This window comes from Rhinolophus hipposideros (assembly GCF_964194185.1).
Source record: "Rhinolophus hipposideros genome assembly, chromosome: 14".
NCBI lineage: Eukaryota > Metazoa > Chordata > Mammalia > Chiroptera > Rhinolophidae > Rhinolophus > Rhinolophus hipposideros.
The window spans coordinates 54,925,226-54,946,588 of NC_138060.1; the positions used below are offsets into that span (position 1 = coordinate 54,925,226).

General features: G+C 50.1%; 1 protein-coding gene across 4 annotated transcripts in view; it reads left to right on the forward strand.

Moving 5' to 3' along the window:
- TTC21A (tetratricopeptide repeat domain 21A) overlaps positions 1 to 21,363 on the forward strand; it is a 32,685-nt gene that overhangs the window by 8,982 nt on the left and 2,340 nt on the right. Inside the window, exons 7-26 of one of the 4 annotated variants that reach the window (XM_081071886.1) lie at positions 309 to 393; positions 2,104 to 2,202; positions 3,176 to 3,368; positions 6,224 to 6,321; positions 6,488 to 6,688; positions 7,378 to 7,507; positions 9,330 to 9,487; positions 9,721 to 9,936; positions 13,794 to 14,032; positions 14,966 to 15,038; positions 15,134 to 15,244; positions 15,550 to 15,688; positions 15,878 to 15,981; positions 17,193 to 17,381; positions 18,343 to 18,453; positions 19,157 to 19,238; positions 20,068 to 20,218; positions 20,434 to 20,595; positions 20,727 to 20,922; positions 21,007 to 21,231. In XM_081071886.1, the coding sequence (XP_080928012.1) occupies positions 309 to 393; positions 2,104 to 2,202; positions 3,176 to 3,368; positions 6,224 to 6,321; positions 6,488 to 6,688; positions 7,378 to 7,507; positions 9,330 to 9,487; positions 9,721 to 9,936; positions 13,794 to 14,032; positions 14,966 to 15,038; positions 15,134 to 15,244; positions 15,550 to 15,688; positions 15,878 to 15,981; positions 17,193 to 17,381; positions 18,343 to 18,453; positions 19,157 to 19,238; positions 20,068 to 20,218; positions 20,434 to 20,595; positions 20,727 to 20,922; positions 21,007 to 21,231 (2,962 nt within the window). The remainder of the gene's footprint in view (positions 1 to 308; positions 394 to 2,103; positions 2,203 to 3,175; positions 3,369 to 6,223; positions 6,322 to 6,487; positions 6,689 to 7,377; positions 7,508 to 9,329; positions 9,488 to 9,720; positions 9,937 to 13,793; positions 14,033 to 14,965; positions 15,039 to 15,133; positions 15,245 to 15,549; positions 15,689 to 15,877; positions 15,982 to 17,192; positions 17,382 to 18,342; positions 18,454 to 19,156; positions 19,239 to 20,067; positions 20,219 to 20,433; positions 20,596 to 20,726; positions 20,923 to 21,006; positions 21,232 to 21,363) is intronic. The other 3 variants (XM_081071887.1, XM_081071888.1, XM_081071889.1) reach the window with 3 other exon arrangements.

A 21,363-nucleotide genomic window follows, 5' to 3' on the forward strand; every position in this document is an offset into this window, starting at 1 on the left:
TGGTCCACCTTCCATCCAGCAGGAAGGAGGAAAGACAAAAAATGAAAGGCACCACTGGATATCACACTGGACACTTTCATGTACATCCTATTGGCCAGAACTTAATCACAGGGTCACACCTAAGCTACCCAGGGAGGCTGGGAAATGTGGTCTTTATTCTGGGTAGCCATATGCCCCACCAGTTTGGGAGTTCTCTTATTAAAAGAAGGGGAAAATGGATATTAGAAAACAACCAGAAGTTGCCATCACACCATCTTAGCTGTGCCTATAAATACCCACAGGTCATGTGGTTCCTCTTTCTATTTCAGAATCCTAGAAAAAGATGAAAGCAATATTGATGCCTGCCAAGTTCTAGCTATGCATGAGCTTGCAAGAGAAGGAAACATGACCACAGTAAGTTCTTTCAAGACTCAGAAGTTGAGCCTTGAAACAAATATAACCAAGGAGGAACCCCTCAAACACCACCATCCCCAAGGCTTTGGAGGGTGCTCCCTGGATTTCAGCTCCCTCCTGCCCCTCTTCCTCACTCCCTGCCAAAGAGGTTTGCTCTGGTTTGGTCTTTGTGCAATACAGTTCTAAAGGCAGGCAGTGAGGTTGACTCTGATTCTGCCACGTGTTCCCTGTGTACACCTGGGCAGGTGTCTCCACCTGCATGAGCCCCAGGATCCTCGTTTGTAAAATGGAGATAATTCTACCCACTTTGTAAGGTTATTATCAGGACCAAATGAGATGACAAGTGGGAGAACTTGGAACAGTTCTCCACACTATAATAACTTGATATGTTAACCGATAGAAGTCATGGTTGTGTTTCAGATTTCAGGAAATGCCATCTTTTAGGGAATGTTTGGAATTGCTCAGATATTGACCAGGAAGTACCTAGCCCCAAACTTGCACCTAAGCCTTGTAATTTTCCAAAGAAACCCGAAATAGCCCTCAAATGCACTCAAAAGTACCTAGAATTCTTAATGAAAACCTCAATGACCAGAAAGGTTCTTATTTTCAAAAAGAGTTTGTTTTCAGCTACAACTTTGCCTTTTGAAGAAATACATTGCATTTGTGGAGAGGGTGGTGAATCAAGAGTCTCTAAGAGGTCATGGGAGGAAGAGGAAGCTTCTGGTTCCTTCTGCACAGCCCTGGGATTATGGATTTTGTGGGGTAGAATGAGGTGGAGGGGACAGTGTATATTTGGGAGAAGCCCTCAGAAATGACCCTAGCACCATCTCTGGGTGGGAACAAGAGAACAGGCCTATCCTTAGCTCCCTGAGACCCCAGAGCCCTAGGCAGGCCTTCCTGGGGCCAGGCCTAAGGGTTAGTTTCATGGGCAGAGTTAGCATGGTATGCCCCTCCTTTGCCCCTTCTTCAAACCTGGGATCTACTCCTCGCTCCAGCCCAGGCTGCGGAGTTCTAATCTTGCTTGAACTTACTAAGTAGAGTGGACACACCCCATCAGGCTTTCTCTTCTGGCACTTCTTTGGGAATTCCCTCCTAGGGAGGAAGTAGGCCGAGGAGTCAATCAGAAAGAACACAGGCTTTGGAGTCAGTCAGTCACCTACTTGGCTGGGTAACCTTGGGCAAATTACCTAACCTTTCTGACCCTATAGCTGCTGGCCTGGAAAATTTGGAGAGTTACACTGACTTACAGGTCTGTTGGAAGGATTCACTGGAATGACAGAGAAGCATCAGTGTGGTTTCTCATGTCGCAATGGAGCAGAGGCTCAGGGCCAGGGTCCCTTCCTGACCATCTGCTCTTGGGCCAGCTCAGATGGTCAGCTGCCAGCCTGGTGTGCTGCAGTGTGAGCACAGTGACAGCTGGCTCCTTGGCTCTGCCTGGGTGGATTTGAAAGGGCAGCGCTTCTTCACAAATTCCTGATCAAAGGGGTAGTGTCAGCTCTTGGGTGAATAATGTTCCTGGAATCTCCACCTGGGGGGCTGCGATGCCTGGGCCCACCCACGTCCAGTTACATCTGACCTCTGGAGCTGGCCCCTAGACACCGGGATTTTTAAGATCTCCCAGCTGATGGTGATGTGCCCCCAAGGTTGAGAATCTCTGCCCAACTCCCGTTTGACATATTGCATCTGACATTGTCTGTTTTGTCCCTGCAGGCTGCCGATCACGTTAGAAATCTGATTAAGGCACTAGACACAAGAGAGCCCCAAAATCCAAGCCTCCATCTTAAAAAAATTCTTGTGGTTAGCAGACTGGTAAGAAGGCTCTTTCCTGGTTTTCTGAACTAGTGTTTCTCCCTCTGTTCCTTACGGGAGCCCTATGGCCCCTGGAAACTCCCTGAGTATCCTGCCCCTCCCCTCTCTGGCTCAGACCTGCCTCTCAGGCCTTGTGGCCACACCCTGCCTCTGGCCAATACCGGTATCATGTGGGCTCCATATCCTTGACCCAAATGCCCCTCAGAGATGCTAGGAAGTTCAGGGAGATGAGGTCTGGCGGTGCTTACAGAGTGGCAGGAGACTTATTCAGGGAACGAGCGTGGGATTATGGCTGTTATATAACAGAGCTGCGCCCAACTCTGGCCCCAGGGTGCTGGGCACCCAACTTCCATAGTCTTTCTGCGGAAGTGACCTTGGAAGGCTAGCCTGCCTAGGCCTCTCTGACTTCAGGCAAGGTGCAAACAGACCAGGCCGCCAAACCGTCTGTCTCTGTCAGACCCTTTAGCCCCAAAGCAAGATTTACTAGAAGGACTTGCCATAAGAACAGAGGCAGCTCAAGAACCAGATTCAATGTGGGATTCAATGCCATGGGGACACCCTCTCTCCCTCCATGTCTGTGTCTGATTCTCTCTGCTTCATTCTCCACACATGGCAGGGAACGTGGCTGCTTGCGGCCTTTAGAACCACTTCTCATCAATAAGACATAAAAAGCTTCTCTCATCCAGCTTCAATTTCTGAGAAACCTCTTGGTGACTCGGTGGACCAATTAGTGTGGTCAGATAAGGATGGGTCCCTCAGAAGGCCCTGTGGCTGGAGGAAGGTTTTGAGGACCAATGGGATGGTTCTTTGGAAGGTGAACAGCACGTAGACCCAGCTGCCTGGGCATAGGGCATCTCTGGGGCTCTCCTGAGCCTCCCTAGTCCCGTCTAAGTGTCCCCCACTTCTGAGATGGCCTTGTTCAGACAGGCTGGAGGGACTGATCTCCCCATCCCCGTTTGTCCATTCCTTACAGTGTGGGAGGAACCAGGTGATTCTACGGCTAGTGTGTAGCTTCATTGAGCGCACCTTCATGGCGACACCCTTCTACGCTCACGTGGCCACGGAGCTGGGCTATCTCTTCATCCTGCAGGACCGAGTAAAGGAGGCATCTCTGTGGTACTCGGAGGCCATGAAACTGGATGAGAACAGTGTAGCTGCCTTGACAGGTTTACGCAGGCTGGGCAACGCAGGGTGGAGAGGTGGGAGGGGGCGGGTTTTGGGAGCCAAGCAGGGTGGCCTTAATGGGTCCAAAAGACAGGATGCCTTTCCATGAATCTACAAGCACAGAAGTAAGAGGCACAAAAATTTTCAAAAGTGTGTTCAAAGCCACTCTGATCTCCATCAGACCTCCAATGTTCCATACCCTGACCCCCTGGAAAACTGACAGCCTGCCCCTTATGCTTGGTCAGCCCTGCTTCTTGTCAGGCCCCACAGGCCAGTGTGGGAGACAGTCCTAGTCCCAGCACACTCTTCCCCAAAGCCTCTAGCCTCACCTCTGCAGACCCTCCCCGTGCAGGCCCCTGAGGTGTAAGGCCACCAGAATGGGTACTTTTGAGAGATTTTCTTCCCTATCTGTCCAGATGTTTTCCCTACCCCCTTTATGTAACTGTCACATGAATTTTCCAGAGCACAATTTTCATTTTATACTTTTTCTTAAAAACCCTCCAATCCATGGTCTCTCGAGGATTCTGAACCATCAGTGTTTAGTTTGGGTTGAGGTAGCCATATGGTGCAGTGCTCAGGGCGGGCCTGCTTCTTGCCTTGGTTCTGAGGAACTGTCTTTTGGAGGCAAGTTCCTTCTCCCTACACACCAGGCTCCTTGTTGGTGCAGCAGAATTGTCAGAGTGGTCAGTCTTGATTTCTGGTTCAACATGTCATGCTGACTCCTCAGACCATGCCTCTTCCTGCATCCCCGAATCCATGAAAACAATGGGACATATTTTACAAAGGCAATACAGCCCTAGAAACAGGGAAAGTTGCCCTCAGTGGACCAGAAACTTTGAGAACTTTACATTTCTAGAAGATATAAAGCAGACAGCATCCAATGCATGGAAACTCCAGGTAGGTCTGGAAGCCCATCAGCCAGCAGAGGCAGAGATGGGCCAGTTGGAGACTGAGTAGACCAGTTCTGCCCAGAGAATTCCAGAGCAAACACAAATTGAAAACACAAGCTCAGGGTCACCAGAGGTTGGGAGCAAAACATGCCATGGGGTAGTCAGCGAGATAACAGGAGGATTATTGACAACCAGAGATGGAATCAAGGAAGCTCTGAAGGGAGCAGAGCAGAGCCCCCGATGACCTCCCACCATCACAGGGACATGAAGGACAAAAAGACATGGCTGCTCAGCACATAGGCAAAATCTCCTAAAATGGTCCTCCACCAGGCTGAGTCCTTCCCCACTTCCTCATTCAAGGGAGAGCCCCAGCCAGTCAGCCAGAGAGAAGTTCACTGGCCAGATGTCCATGCCACGTACTCCAGCCCAGGCTAAGCCCACTCATGTGCAGCCAGAGTTGGGTGGCTCCAGAGGCTACGATGTCAATAAGTAAAGAACATGCTACCATGAAAAAACCCAGAGAACAAAAAAGAGTTGTTGAAAATTAAAAATATGATTGCAAAGTAAAAAATTCCGTAGTTGAGCCAAATAGAGAGACAGACATAATTGAAAATTAAGATGGTGATTAGGAAGGCAGTCAAGAATAAGTACACCAAAATGACCAAGAAATATCTATAAAAGAAGACTAGTAGGAACAGAAAGGATTTGTTCTCCTAAGTTCAAAAAGTATCATAAAATAGTAGTTAAGTCAGCTTGAGACCAACGCCGGAATAAACAAATAGATAAAATGGGACAGACATAGGTCTTATCGAAAAAGATGGCCAATAGAACCAATAGTCTATCAAACCAATAGAACCATGAGTTTCAAGAACTCATGGTTGGATACCTGGCTATCCATTAAGATAAAAATAAAGGTAAGTCCCTATCTCACACCATACTCAAAATAAATTCCAGATGAATTAAGTATTTAAGCATAAAAATTAAATTGGTCTTGGGTTCTCCGGGGATTTTAAGCAGGACCACAAACTCAGAAGCTGTAAAGGAAAATATTTTACCGATTTGACGATGTAAAAATTTCAACCTAATGGATGGCAAAAGTCCCTGTAAAAATAGTTAAAAGGTAAATGGCAAACAAATAGAAAATATTTGCTACAGAGAGTGAATGATCTTAATTTAAGAAGAGAACAAAAAAAATCACCCCAAAAGAAAAACAGGCAGAAGCTGTGAGCAGGAAATTCACAGTAGAAAAGTAAAGGCCATTAAATATATGAAAAGTTGTTCATCCTCCCTGATAATCAAAAAAATGTTAGTTAAAATGAGTTGCTATTTATTTTAGCCCGGCAAAGAATAAAGCATGTCTGCAAGGAAGTGGGGAGAGGACATTTCCAAATTCTTGATAGTAATATTAATTCAAATATCTTTGGAGGACAAGTTGGCCTTATCTATCAGTCTTTGAGATACACGTGCCCTTTGACCCATCAACTCTACTTCAGGAATTGGACCACACAGAAATGTTTCACCGTGACTTGTAATATCTGAACGTTGAAAATAAACTAAATGTGAAATGAGGCATCCTTCAATAGGGCCATAGTTAAATAAATGGTTACACCCACGGGAAAATTATGTCATCGCTGAAGAGAATGGGGTAGATTTCTATGAACTAATGCGGAAAATATGTGTATACATTTATAACATATAAATGCTTAGAAAGATGTTCGAAGGAATGTACCCCAAATTGTTCATGGTAGTTATCTCTGGAGAGAAACATGGTTAAAGCCAAAGCATGAGCCAGGGAGGTTTTGCTATATTGTCTTGGGATTTGAATTCTTTCCCGTGAGCAGGTAAAAGGAAAAGGTTCCTGCCCTGAAACCCTTCCTTCCACTGTCTTACTCATACTCCTTGGCCTGCTGGACTGGCTCTGCTTTGGAGTTGGCTGCTTGCTCATCTTTGTTCTGTCCCATTCCTAGGCATCATTTGGTGCCAGATCTTAGACGGCCACCTGGAGGAGGCTGAGCACCAGCTAGAATTCCTGAAGGAGGTGCAGCAGTCCCTGGGGAAGTCTGAGGTCAGAGCTCTCTGGGGGCGCGGGTTGCTCCCCAAATGTACCCCCCTCCTCCCACCCCCAATCTCCAGTAGAGACGCCTGGGGTGGCCTGGACTTCCGCTTCACTGTCGTCGTCGACGACTGTGCCCAGGTGGCGCTGCTTCCAAGACCTGGGCCTGCCTCCACAGGTGCTGGTTTTCCTCCAAGCCCTTCTGGCGTCCAGGAAGCACAAAGGAGAACCGGAGGCCACGGCACTGCTGAAGGAGGCTGTGGAGCTGCACTTCTCCGGCATGCAGGACCTCCCCCTGGGCTCCGAGTACTTTGAAAAGCTGGACCCCCTCTTCCTGGTCTGCATCGCCAGGGAGTACTTGTTCTTCTGCCCCAAGCAGGTTAGAAAAGGGTACATCGTCGTGGCGGGGGTCTGGAGGACAGGTGTGGACAGAGGCAGGGACCTCACCAGGCCCATGACTAGGCTGCTCTGAGCCCCAGGTGGTTGGGGAGCCCAGTGCTTTTCGAACCTGCTCACTCAGCATGCAAATAACGTGGGAGTTGTTCCAGTGCAGACACTGACTCCATAGAAGCCCTGCATCTCGAACAAAGCCCCCAGGTAATGCCAGTGCCGCTGGTCCAGGGCCCTCCCTTGGAGGAGTGGCTCACTGGCCCATGCCCCTGCCTTTATTTTAGAGAACCGGGCTCCTTTTTTTTCCCCAGAAGCCTTCTAAGAAGTATGTTCATCTTTACTTGTTGGTCCTGCTTTCCCAGCCAGTCAAGATTCCTTGTAGGCAAGGAGAATGAATATCTTACACACCCAATATACCCTCATGCCTTGAAATGAGTCATTCCACAAATATTTATTGAGTGCCAGACATCATGCTAGGTACTGGGGGCAGAACAGTGGACAAAATAAAGTCCCCATTCTCTGGAGCGTATGCTATAGCACCAGATGGTACAGAGTGGAATACAAATATGTGTGGAATTAAGTAAAGGTCCTTGACTGAGAGAGCGTTTGTCAGAGAGCTCCAGGAGTCTCCTAGAATTGGGGCAAACCACACAGCAGCCGACCCCCATGTTTTTACAGCCCCGGTCACCGGGCCAGATCCTGTCTCCACTTCTTAAACAAGTCACTGTGATCTTGAATCCTGTCGTGAAAGCAGCACCAGCCCTGATCGACCCCCTGTATGTGATGGCTCAGGTCAAGTATCTCTCAGGTGAGCCTGTGGGTCCTGGTGCCCAGGTGGGGCCTTGCATCTTCCTTCATCTATTCAGACACCTGGCAGGACTTCTGTCCCTGGGTTAGTGTCCACGGGCTCCCTGCCTAGGATGCTTTACACAAATACACACACACACACACACACACACACACACACACACACACTCACAGACCTGCCTATTCCTTCCTGCCTCCAATTCCTCCAGAAAACTTCCTGACCTCTCTCACCAGCAGGGGTCTCTCTCACCCAGGCCTTTTGCTGATTGCTTGGTGTGTGTCAGGCAATTTTCATTGAACTCCCATTATGTGCAGGCACGGCTCTGATACTAGGATACAGCAGTATTCAAAGGCAGAAATTCCCTCATGGAGTTTGCATTCCAGAAAGGATATAACAACTAAGCACATTGTGTTGTTTTGGGGACATGATAATGCTATGGAGAAAACGAAACAGGGTAGGAGGGGTGGGGGTAGCAGGGTTACAGTTTTAGGTTGCAGGTGGTCAGAAGGCCTCATGGGGAGGTGAGAGCCTGTGCCATTAGACTTTCAGTGCCCACAGATGGCCAGAGTGGCCTCTTTCCCCCAGCTCAAGGCCCAGATCCTGGAGAGAGAGGGAAAGAGTGAGAGAACACTGGTCGGTGTCCTCTTGTCCTCTCTCTCTCTGCAGCCTTTCGCCCCTATCTGCTTGAAAGCCAGTCTGATCCCTGGTGTCCTGGGGGTTTCCAAAGGACCAAGAATGCCATGGCATGTGTCTCTCCTCTGGCGCTGCATTGCGTGGGTTGCACTCTGATGAGGGTTCCCCTGTCTTCATCCTCGGTCCTCCCCGTGCTTTTCTGGGCACCAGATTTATCCACAGCTTCAAGGTCTCCTTGGTACAAGCAAGGGCAGGAACACCTCCCAGGGATGCTGGCAGCTGCCAGCAGGTTTAGGGCCAAAGCAAGGTCTCCAGCTGCTTGGGTTGCCATGGCGACACCTTCACATTTCTGCAGCACGCAGGGAAGGAGCTGGGAGTTTGGGACCCAGGAGCAGGTGCTCCCCACCCACTAGGTTATGTGGCAGAGAGACCTGGCTATTGAGGGACCTGACTGCCCTATGACATGTTTTGCTCCCAGCCTTCGGTGACACTGAGCTTGTGTTTTCATTTTTATTTTTCCTGGAGCAGGAACTGTTGAAGCACCTGAGTGCAGAAGGAGGAGGGCCCTCCCCCCAGTTCACTGCACCCCATCCCTGGACTGCCACTGCCACAGCGCTCCGAGTTCATCCTCAGGAGCCGGAGGGCCCTGGATTTAAATGCTGACTTTGTCCCTTCCAAGCTCCATGACTTATGTCACTAGAGTCCCAGTCCTACATCTGAAAGGCAAGGATAGTAATACCAACCTTGCAGGACTGAGCAATATTAAACCAGACTTTCTGAAGTGCATGTGTTGGGCTTTGAGCAGGTGCTTTATAAGTTGTGGTGATTATTCTTGCTGTTATTATTAGGTTTTGTTCTGCTCTTAGGTGTGGGAATCGAGACTTCAGTGTTCCCTGGAGCTTCCAGATGGAGTAGTGAAGTGACTTAGCCGTCTCCCTGAGGGTTACTGAGAGAAGGGAGGTATTACACTGAGATTTGAGTTTCCTAGCTTTTGCTTCGGTCAAGGCAAAAACTGTGTCGTTCTCATTTTTGGAGGAGACCTCTGAGGGAAACAGAACAGAACTGGGTAAAATGCCCCACTTGGGGATTTCTGGGTAACAGGACATGTAAAATTCATTCTGCCTTTACGTGTTGGGTCCCTGGAGTCCCCAAGGATCCCTGAATGTAGAGGTTTGTTTCTTATTTCTAGGAGAGTTAGAGAATGCCCAGAGCACTCTGCAGCGTTGCCTGGAGCTGGACCCCACCTCCGCGGATGCCCACCTCCTCATGGCCCAGGTCTACCTGGCTCAGGGCAACTTTTCCATGTGCTCGCACTGCTTAGAGCTGGGTGTCAGCCACAACTTCCAGGTGGGGGTCCTCTGTGCCCCGTCTCCTACTCAGTGTCCCAAAGCCCAGCTAGCTACAGCCCCCACTTACGTTGGGAGAGAAGCCCCGGGAGCTACCTGCCTCCCTCAGACCCATCTGCTGGCCCAAAGACAGGGGCAGACTCAGTGGGCTCCTGTGGTTTTGTCCATTCGGGGTGCGGTGAGCAGCAGTGGCCATGGTGATCTGAAGCCCCACCCTCCGCTATGCTTCTCTAGGTCCGAGACCACCCCCTCTACCACTTCATCAAGGCCAGAGCTCTCAACAAGTCTGGGGACTATACAGAAGCCATAAAGGCCCTGAAAATGATTTTAAAGTTACCAACTGTGAAGATGGAAGAAGGCAAGAAGTTCCGCCGGCCTTCCATGCAGCCCAGTGAGCGAGTGTCCATCTTACTGGAACTGGTGGATGCCCTCCGGATGAATGGGGAGCTGGTAAGAAAGGCTATGCTCCCCTCCCTTAGGGCTGGGGCAGGATGGAGGGTCAGGGTAGCCTGGGGTCCAAGCCTTTTGATTCTGGCTGATATTTACTTGTGCTATTATTTGAGCCTTTATTCATTTGGGAGCACCTCTCTCTCTTCTGCTTAAAAGGTTTCCATGGCTTCCATTGCCCTCCAAAGCTGACTGGGACCTGAGTGTCCCTCCGCGGATCTCAGGGAGGTGGAGCACAGAGGCCCACCCGGGCGGCCACAGGTGGTGGTGGTGATTGGGCAGTGCACAACTTCCAGTGGATTCCAGTCACACCATCATCTTTAGGGACTGTATCCCCTTGGAGTTTTGCAGGATTCAACCTGCTCAACTGTGTGAGGCAGACTTGGGGGCAAAGGCTGGTGCTCGAGAGCAATAGGGGACACAGAGGCAGTGGCCAGGCGGGAGCCGGACTCCGCATGCTCCCTTGGCCTTGCCAGCCTCACCTGCTCACCGGGAAGGGGTTTGTCAGCAGAGCTCCACGACCACCTCCATGATCCACCAGCACTGGGCCTCCTGCCTTTTCCTGTGATGTTCCCGGCATAGAGAAGGAATCAGCCATGAGGCCTTTTCTCCTTAAAGTTAAAAATTGCCTTCTGGAAAAGACGGGAATGTGGCAGTCTGTTTATGGTTCTTCCCTCTTTTCAATCTGCCAGAAGGAACAAAAAGATTAAAAGTAGAGAAGGAATCTCCATCTGTAACAAAATTAGACAACAGCTGCCTCTAAGAATAGTTGACTCCATCAATCATTTATTTCTTCATTTATTGATTGAGGACCTGCTTAATGCCAGGCACTGTGATGGGGGCTGGGGAGAAAGGAAAACAGACCACAAGGCCCCTTTCCTTTCAGAAGTTACCATGGATGAGAGTGAGAAAAGAGGGTGCGCTGAATGGGGGGCGGGGGTTCCAGTATTTGCTTGAAACTTTCTGAATTGGGGATATGGTCAAGCCACAGGAAAAGAAGGGACATCCCTGGAGGAACCCACTTCGAGCCCATAGAAAGGCAGGGCTACTGAACGAGTACTCCCTTCTGAAATACCCATGGTTTTCTCTGTCCCAGACTCCTTCATAGGAGAGGTAGGCCAGAGGAAAAGAACGTGATGTCAGTTTTGCTGCTTGCTCAGCTTAGATAACGGTTCTGTGAGCTGTAGCTTCACTGTGAGCCAGAGGGTTCCATCTGGACGTTAGCTTTTCACTGGGGCTACCCTCCAAAAGGAGAAAGCTAAGGGGAGATGTGCTCCCAGGGCAGCTGTGTTAGAGCACTCTCCCTCCCCAGCCTCGTTCATTCGTGAGGAAAGGGCAGGGTTAGATGGAGCTGTTCCCATTAGAGGATGCGTGGTGATCAGAAGCCATCTGACATGGAACGATAGGTCATTGAAAGAAGGAAAAAAGGAAGGAAAGAGGGGAGGGAGGGAGAAAATAACAGGTGAAAGACAAGATTACACTTTGGGAGAAAGAGTACTCTAAAAAAAATACAAAGAAATATTTTTTCCAAAAAACTTTTCTGGGCCGGCCTGGTGGCTCAAGTGGTTAGAGCTCCATGCTCCTAACTCCAAAGGCTGCCAGTTCAATTCCCACATGGGCCAGTGGGCTCTCAACCACAAGATTGCCAGTTCGATTCCTCGAGTCCTGCAAGGGATGATGGTCTGCACCCCCTGCAACTAGCAACGGCAACTGGACCTGGAGCTGAGCTGCGCCCTCCACAACTAAGACTGAAAGGACAACTTGACTTGGAAAAAAAGTCCTGAAAGTACACACTGTTCCCCAATAAAGTCCTGTTCCCCTTAAAAAACAAAACAAAAATCTTTTCTGCACTCAATGAAAAGAAAAAGAACTTAGAACCTTGTAAAATGAGCTCCAAAGTAGACACAAGAGATTGACAAAGGGGTCCTAATAAATAGAGAAAGATGAAAAGTTAGCTGGCAGAGGTAAAGAGCATAGCTACAGAAAACAATGATATCATTATAAAATTAGAATCCCATGAGAAAGAGTAGAGAGTAGGCTAGCCCTCACTGAAGTGCTCTGTCTGGAGGAAAGGGTTGAGAAAACCAGGAAAATGACTGAAGTGATTTGAGAAGATGATGGATAAGAAAGACAGACAACATATCTCCAACAAAGGCATAACCAATGTTCATGAAGAAGAGAGAAGCAACGGAGCAGAGAAAGCATTGAATATGTAGTAGGAGAACAGTTCCTTTAGGGAAGACATGATCATAACTCAGAAAGGCACTCTGTGTTGGAGAAACAGCAGTAAAATATTAAGACCAAGAAACATCTGAGTAGTAATAGCCTGATGAAATTAATGGGAATCAAGGATGAGCAATGAAGGTTCCTATAAGCATCTAGGTAAAGGGTATATTACCCAGTAGGAGAAAAAGAATCAACTTGGCCTCAGACTTTTACTCAATGATACTGCATTCAGGAATACAACAGAACAATATTTACGAAGTGTCAAGGGGAAAAGGACGTTCCCCAGGATTCTTTCGTGTATGAAAGGTACTCTAATAAAAGACACGCTAAAAAATGGAACAACTCAAGAATTATGGTGTTAACTAAACTTTTCTGAAAAATCTACTTTAGCTGTAGATATCTAGACAGCTAAAACATGAAATACAATGAAGTTTTATAAGTGGGAAAAAATTTGAGTATAAAAGGACAGAGTTAAGTTCAATTCAATATAGAACTAATCTAAATGAAATTACATTGAAATAACTATAATCATTTTGACTGTAAGCCAGTAAAACTGCTAAGTTCTTGAAATAAAAATTACTAAGTCAAAAATAACAATATCCCATGAAAAAAGTTCAGGGAGAGGGACAGGAAGGGAAAGTGGCAGAGAGGGTACTATAAACATGCTAATATTTTCCATTGTTGTAGAAGAGAGTATGAAATAAAAGTTTACACAAAATATTTCTTGAAAGATAACTGTTAGTAGAATGAAAAAGAGACTCTTTCCACCACTTTAATCAAGAGTTAGGAAGAAAAGCAGCAGGGCCGCATGTCAAAGGCAGAAATGAAGCAAACCGTAAGCAGCATACAAGTATAAAAATGAAAATAAAATAAATTGACAGAAATCCCCAAAGCACAGATCTGTGATAATAAAATGGTAAATGCAATAAATATACCTATTAAGTGAAAAAGACATTCACAGCCGTTTAAACGATGGAACCCCCTATTGCCTATACTCCCAAAACCGAAAGGCCCAGAATAAAAGTTAAAAGTTGCTGCAAACATACCAGAAAAACAAAACCAAAGCAGAGACTGAGGAAGAAATGTCTGGGTAGGTTGAATGCAAGGCAAAAATCACCAAAATGGGCAAAGAGAGTAATTGTGTTAAAATAATCAAAGGTACAAATACAATGGAGATATAGTTCAAATAGACCTCCATGTGCCCAATGCGATGACATTAAAGTATCTTTGACTGAAGGCAGGAAAGTATAAGGAGATGCATCCATAGGTTTTCCCCTAGGAAGGAATTGACAATAGAGATGCTAAGGAACAGATGGCTTCTTAAAGTTGGGGGTTTCTATAACCCCCCCAGCTAGCCAGGCACCTCCCCTCTGCCCTCCAGGAACAGAGGCCCTGGACACTGAAGGGCGTGCTCTCCTTCCTGCCACTGAAACCGCCCCGCAGAGAGATGTGGGCTGGCTTATCCTTAACTCCTACGTCGCAGGATGGCTCCCACCCATCTCCATGTTTCATTTCTTGGGCCAGCAGTGAGAAGGGGGATTGCTTTAAGTGTCCTAGAAGACAATTAAAGTGTTGTCAGGCCACCTCTGGTGGGTGGCAGCAAACGGAGGGTCTGTTGGTTTCTCCTGTCTTAGCATGAGGCCACCAAGGTCATGCAGGATGCTATCAACGAGTTCAGTGGCACCCCAGAGGAGATCCGTGTCACCATCGCCAATGTGGACATGGAGCTGAGCAAGGGGAATGTGGACATGGCGCTGCACATGCTGAGGAACGTCACGCCCCAGCAGCCCTGCTACATGGAGGCCAAGGAGAAGATGGCCAGCATCTACCTGCAGACCCGCAAAGATGTCCGCCTCTACGTTGGATGCTACCGGTAAGTGACAGGTAGCACACTGCCAGCCTCTTCTACGATGGCGTTTTAGGAAGGGGTTTCTCCAGATTGTATTTCTTCATCCTGAGTCTCCAGAACATATCCTGAGAGTGTGTTTGAGGAAAGTATGGAATTTGCTGTGGACGAGAATTGTAGCATGACAGGTCAGCCAGGCTGGCTAGTTGCTGAGTTCTGAGGATACGGAATTGAATCGGCCATGAGCCCTGCTCGCCCTACCCTACCCTTTGTAGGGCTCACATTCTGCGGGGGGAACCATGGGAAGGCACTTCTGCCCTGGCCCCTGGCTGTGCCTGTCCTTGAGGCAATGTCCAATGACTCTAACCGGTGTCAGGTGAAAGAGAATGGAGACTGTATTTGAAGCCCCAGCCACTGTCTCTATAATTTGACCCTGAGACCCTGAGGGTACCTTCCCAGTCCCTTTTCTCAGGCAAAACTCCATCTAGGCAATTCAGGTGGGAGGGTAGGGGACACTAGGCAGCAGTGGGAAACCAGCAAACTGTGTGGTGAAATGGTGAGATCGGAGTGCTATTAGGTCGGTGCAAAAGTCATTGAGGTTTAAAAGGTTAAACACAATTGCAAAAACCGCAATTACTTTTGCACCGACCTAATAGAACGAGCAATGTGGCTGCTTCATGGAAAGCGAGCGGTCTGGAGAGTTGGGAGTAGAGGCCAGGGGAATGGGTGGAGGCTCTGGCCATGGTCCAGATGACAGATGGAGAGAGCCTGAACTAAGGTAGCTAGCACAATGCCTCACACACAATGGGCTTTCAACGAGTACTGGATGATGAATGAATGAACGAGTGACTGGATGAATGAATGTCAGCCCGAATTAGTGGGAAAGAAGAGAAGGAGACGGATTCAGGAATACGAAGGATGATACCCAGGTCTGAGGTAAGCATTTGGTTCCTTTTGCAGGGAGCTCTGTGAACATCTGCCTGGACCCCACACCAGCCTGCTACTGGGCGATGCTTTCATGAACATTCAGGAGGTGAGTGAGGGCCTGCTGGCCTTGCCAATGACCCCCACCAATCTTACTTCTCCGGTGGGAGAGGAGAGAGAGACCCCTCACACTGTCCCCACCAGCCCGAGAAGGCCCTGGAGGTCTATGATGAGGCCTATAAAAAGAACCCACACGACGCCTCCCTGGTCAGCAGAATTGGGCAAGCTTACGTGAAGACGCACCAGTACCCCAAGGTCAAGCTGGGCTGGGTGGGAAGGGGTAGGAAGGGGAGGATGGAGGAGGGTGCATGAGTGGGAGGGTCTGGATGGGAGGGGAGTGGCTGAGTTTACCCTCCTAGCTGCCTACTGAATGGGGAGCCAAGGGGAGAACTCAGCAACTCTCCAACACCCCCACACCTGCTCAGGCTGGGAGGGCCATTCCATCTTAGGCTTCTGTGTTTCTCAGGAGAGCCTCAGCTGTGGTAGCTGCTGAGGGAAACACTGTGAGGTGCTCAAGTGTAGAACCAGGCCTGATGCCAATATTTCCTGTTTGCACTAAGGCAATTAATTATTATGAGGCTGCCCAGAAGATAAGCGGACAGGACTTTCTGTGCTGTGATCTGGCTGAACTGCTTCTGAAGTTAAAGAAGTTCAGCAAAGCAGAAAAAGTTTTGAAGCAGGCACTGGAACATGACCTTGGTGAGGCAGCATTCTAACTTCCTCCCCTAGCGTTTGGAGTGGGCCTACTGCTCCCTACCCCCTCGCTTCTCTTACAGAATGGTTCACGTGCTGGGCATTCACTGAGGTCCTGAACCCAGCGCCACCCCCCCTCCCCATAGCCAGATTCCTGGGGGCCAGAGAACGCTAATTTGAGTTTCCATTTTTCAGGCAAAGACATCCCATCCATGATGAATGATGTCAAGTGCTTACTTTTGCTGGCAAAGGTTTACAAGAGCCATAAAAAAGAAGATGTACTGGAAACTTTGAACAAGGTCATTGACAAGTAAACGCAAGGTCTTTGTCGTTAGCTGATGGGAGCTTCAGAAGGAAGGATAGGATTGCAGGTCTGGAAGACTCCAGGCCTGGTCCTCAAAAGATGATCTAGGTTACACCTCTGAGCTCCACCGTCCGTTTATTTACCGACCCTTGCTCCTTCATTGGTGGTACACCCAAATGCTCCAAGGCTGGCGGGGCTGGGCTGGGCTGGAGAAGGCAGGGAGTAAGACAGTGCTGTTGTCCTCAAGGATGCCAATGGTGGTGACACTAGACAATGCCCATAGCTCCATACTGGGTTCTGTTCTAGGCTTTCTGCTTTCTTATTTCATTCTCACGGTAGCCCTTTGAGAAAAGCACTGTGACATTCCGATTTAACAGATAAGGCACATGAAGTTTAAGAAATGTGCCCAGAGTCACACTGCTAATAAGTGGTGGAGTTGAGATTTGAATTAAGTCTGGCCTGTCCTAACCCATACTCTTTCCCCACTGGGCTTCCTCCGATGAAACAGGTTCTGGCCATTTCCACCATGCCTGCCTCACTCTTTCTATCCAAGGGTGCCACCTGTTACTTGTTTCTGGGGTACATTCTGTGGTTGTAGAGGGGAAGCCCACTCTCTGACTGCTGGGTTTATTCCCTTGTTTCCCATGGGATTCCCATTCCTCTGTTTGGCCTTCAGGGAGCTAACGGGTTGATTTGTGCCCTCTTTCTGAAACAACGCTGGCATCATCATCTAAAGCCTCGATGCTCTCTGGTTACTCGCTTGGTCATTATATGTCGTGGACAGTTGTGGGGGCTGCCTCAAATTCCTAGCAGGACAATATTCCAAACAAATGCATCCATCAAAACACAGCCTGCTTTGAATACCTACTGTGTGCTTGTTGTAGCCTGTAGAAGAGCTGAAGCAAATTAGACATAGTGAGTGCCACGGTGTGATGGAAATAGGTAAACAAGTCAGGTACAATAGAGTGTTTTGTTTGAGTGCCTTTGCTTCTGCTCCTGCCCCAGAGGCAGTGCCAGCTTACCTCCCAAGTACTCAGCCAGTGGCCTTGCCTGTCCAGAGTGACCCAGATTTGCTCAAGGGCACTTGAGATGCCCTTTATAACACTCCAGGCTCTGAAATGAGAAGTGGGGACTTGCTGTGAATTGGTCTGAGGTCTGGCACACCTGCCTCTGGGTTTCTGATCCTGCGTTCACTGCTTTCCCCAGGCCATGGACCTCCAGTCTCGGATACTGAAGCGTGTTCCACTGGAGCAACCAGAAAGGATCCCCTCCGAGAAGCAACTGGCAGCGTCCATCTGCGTCCAGTTTGGGGAGCACTACCTGGAAGAGAAGGAGTATGCCAAGGCAGTGCGGTCTTACAAGGATGCCCTCTCCTACTCACCCACTGACAATAAGGTGTGGTCCTCAAAGCCAGACCCTGCTTCTTCTCTTGGGGTGCGATGTCATGCAGAGCTCCCTGGCCACGGCAGAGGCCAGTTCCTTCTCTGTACCTCCCTGAGGAGCTCAGGTGTACACCTGGTGTGGGGACCCCTGGTGGGGGAGCCTGCTCTAGTTGACCCCAAGGCCCCCCCCCACCGCAGCCCTTGGAGCAAGGCTGGGAAGCCCCACTTTGGACAGCCATTTGTGGAGGGTGAAGTGGAGAAGACATTGCTGAAAGCTGTATTAGTCAGGTGTCTTCCAGTCCCCCTTAGAAGTAGGGAGACAACGAGAGTGTGGCTGCTAGGAGCTCTTTGGGCATGAAGCCCAAGCTAAGCTTCCAAGGAGGTTCCGAGTCCTGAGGGAGGTATGGCTCCAGACAGGAAATGACAGCTGGAGTTTATGCTAAGAGAGTACGTGAAGGGCTTAGTGACAGAGCTATTCATTCATTTAATGTGCCCTCATTTAAAGATTTCCAATACGTGCCAGTACTATGTTAGGCCCTGCAGACACAGTGGGGCAAGACGTGGTTCCTGCCCATACATTGCCGTCATGCAATGGGGTACAGACAAGGACACCTGCAGTTCTAATACCATGTGATCCATGCCTGTCTGTGGGTCAGGACACTACAGGAACTCTGAAGAAGGGTAACTGTCCAAGACTCTGGGGCACAGAGGGCTTCCCAGAGGAGGTTAAAGTCGAGCCAAAGCCAAAGGATGAATATGAGGTAACCGGCCCCCAGTTTTCACAGAGTAATTAGTAAAACGCATGGTATGACTGCAGTATTGAGTGGGAGAAGGGGAGGGCCATTATCCCAAGGGATTCAAGCCATATTATGAAGGCAGAGCTGATAGAAATGGGGTATACACGAACAAGGCATCAGTGCCTGAGTTTCCCATGATGCTCATTGGTTAGTTTGTTATCTCTGTTCTTGTTCCAGGTGGTGTTGGAACTGGCACGGCTCTACTTGCTCCAGGGGCACCTGGACTTGTGTGAACAGCACTGTGCCATCCTCCTACAGACCGAGAAGAACCATGAGACCGCCTCCATGGTAAGAGGACCTCTGGACCTCTTCCCTGCCCTCTCCAGGGGCCCTGAGACCAATTCAGGCTGCTTCCTAGCCCCATAACCTCCATGCCTGGCTGACCCGGCTCTGAGAGGCTGTCAGGCAGATGAGACTCAGCATGAACCTGCCATCTTTCAGATCGTAGGGGTGGGCTGGCAGCAGAGGGCAGCATCCAACTCCTGGGCCAACTTAGGGGAGGCAGTGAGGTTCATTCACTCCAGGGGAAACCACACCCACTGTCAGTGAAGGCAAGGGTGGGATGGGTTCCTGGGGCTTGGGGAAGTGCGTGAGGAAAGCCCCTCCCAAGTCCTACTTCTCTCCTCCCTATCACCCATACCACCTCCAGGGCCACCCAGCAGCGGAGGGGACCCCCATTCTACCTCCACTGCCTGGAGCAGGCAATCCTCAGACATGGGTAAAGGGGCTGGTTCTACTACCTGTCAAAAGGTCTCATTGATGTCTCCCACTGGACTTACTTTCCCACTCCCGTCTTCACCCCAGGCCTGCCCCTTTCTCCCAGGCAGGCCCTGCCTTCTGGACTCCTCCTGTGGCAGCTTCTCCCAGTGCCCATTGAGGCTACCTCAGAAATCCTTTCACCTTTCCTTCTTACCCCCCTCCCTTTCAGTCTTCCCTGACACCCATACAAGCTGCTGTTAGGAATTCTGGAGCACTGTGTGTTTTCTCATAGATGATGGCCGACCTGATGTTTAGAAAACAGAAATATGAAGCTGCCATCAATCTCTACCGCCAAATCTTGGAGAAAGCACCAGGTAGTGCTTGCATGGAGACTGCCCACGGAGACTGCCTGTGTCAGTTCCCACCAAGCAAGGGCTGCTCTCCCCAGAAGGGTGGGCCCTCTCCCCTCCTTCCTGACTGGGTAGAGGAAGCCCCTTCCTCTCTGATTGTTCCCAGAGAGGCAGGAAACTGATAAAGCCACAGTGGAACGTGCTGGTCCTTCTCGAGTCCACGGGGCCAGTTCCTGGTCTCAGACAGAGCGGTACTTGGCACTGGACCCAGGACAGCCTGTCTGTCCCCAAATCACAGACACCGGGGATCGTCATAAGTCCCTTTCGGAGGTCACAGCCACCTGGAAGTAGCTAGAAATTCTCCCCTGAAATGTAGCTCCATTGCCTCTCACTACAGCATAAAACGACCCCTTCTTGCTGGGGAAGGCGCCAGACACAGGAGCCCCACAGCAGAGTCTGCTCAGAGGCCCAGCAGCTTGCAGCTGTTAGGAGTGCGGGTCCTGGAGCCAGACTGTCTAGGTCTCAGTCCTGCTATTCCACTTATCAGCTGTGTAACCTTTGGCAGATCACTTACCTTCTTTGTGTCTCATTTCCTCATCTGTAAAATGGGAACAATTAGAGTAACTACTTCATTGTATATTTAAGATGCAGGTAAAACACTTAATACCAGGTACAATATAAGTGTTAGCTTTTATGATTACTCCTTTTAAGCATCATTATTATTATTCTCTCAACCCTGGAGGCCAGTGAAGACACTGGAGCCACTGAAATGTCCCTGCTGAGCCCAGGTGGGCAGTGTCCCCTGGTCCTCCCTGCTTCTCCCAGCCTGGAGATCTCTGCTCTCTTATTTTAGATAAGTTTCCTATATTGAATAAACTAATCGATTTGCTACGAAGAAGTGGCAGACTTGAAGATGCCCCTGCCTTCTTTGAATTGGCCAAGAAGATGTCCAGCCGAGTGTGTTTGGAGCCAGGGTTCAACTACTGCACAGGCCTCTATTGCTGGTGAGCTGGGAGTGGGTGTGTCAGGCAGGTGTGTGCTGGAAGCTCTCTCCCTAACAGACACCCTGGGCTTTTGCTCCGCATGAGTGAAGCAGAGATTCAGCTTCCAGACCAGGGGGTAGGGGAACCAGAGACCCAGCCCCTGCTCTGTGCATCCCTGCACTCCCTGGGCCTCAGTTTCCCCACTTGAGTTTTGGTGTTTCTCTCCTGTACTATAGGCACATAGGGCACCCCAACGAAGCCCTGAAGTTCCTAAACAAAGCCCGCAAGGACAGCACTTGGGGCCAGAGAGCCACCTACTACATGGTACAGATCTGTCTGAACCCAGACAACGAGATCGTGGGTGGAGAGGCATTTGAGAACTTGGTGTCTGAACGCAAGTAAGGACCCAAAGGGTCCCCAAGGGCGGGGCAGGATTCCGGGGAAGGCGGGGAGAGCCTGTGGCCTCTGAGCCCAGGCCAGACGGCCATGTGGGCAGGCTGGTGGCCTGTGGCTAGCCCCAAGTCCGCAGCTCCCCTGGCAGGGAGGAGTCGGAGCAGCAGGAGGGCGTGCGGACCGCGGAGAAGCTGCTGCGTGAGTTCTCCCCGCACACCACCTGGGACCAGACCCAGCTGCGGCTGCTACAAGGCCTCTGCCTGCTGGCCACCGGGGAGAAGGCGAACATGGAGTCCGCGCTGGGCACCTTCATCGACGTGGCGCAGGCAGAGGTGCGCCGGCTGGCGGGGGCAGGGGTGGGGGTGGGGGTGACCCCAGATCCCAGCTCGGACGCCTGCTTCCCGCCTCGCGCGCAGAAGGACAGCGTCCCCGCGCTGCTGGCCGTGGCGCAGGCCTACGCGCTGCTGAAGCAGATCCCTAAGGCGCGCACGCAGTTGAAGCGTCTGGCCAAGGCCCCATGGGCTCCAGCCGAGGCCGAGGACCTGGAGAAAAGCTGGCTCCTGCTGGCCGACATCTACTGCCAGGGCGGCAAGTTCGACCTCGCCTCCGAGCTGCTGCGGCGCTGTGTGCAATACAACAAGGCGAGGGGCGCTGCCGTCAGGGGGGTGGGGGTGGGGACGCCGGGCCTAGGCAGGACAGGAGGCTGGAGTGGCGCTGGGGGCAGAGCAGATGCGGGGTAGGAACGGGACGGGACGAGAAGAGCAGGATGGGAA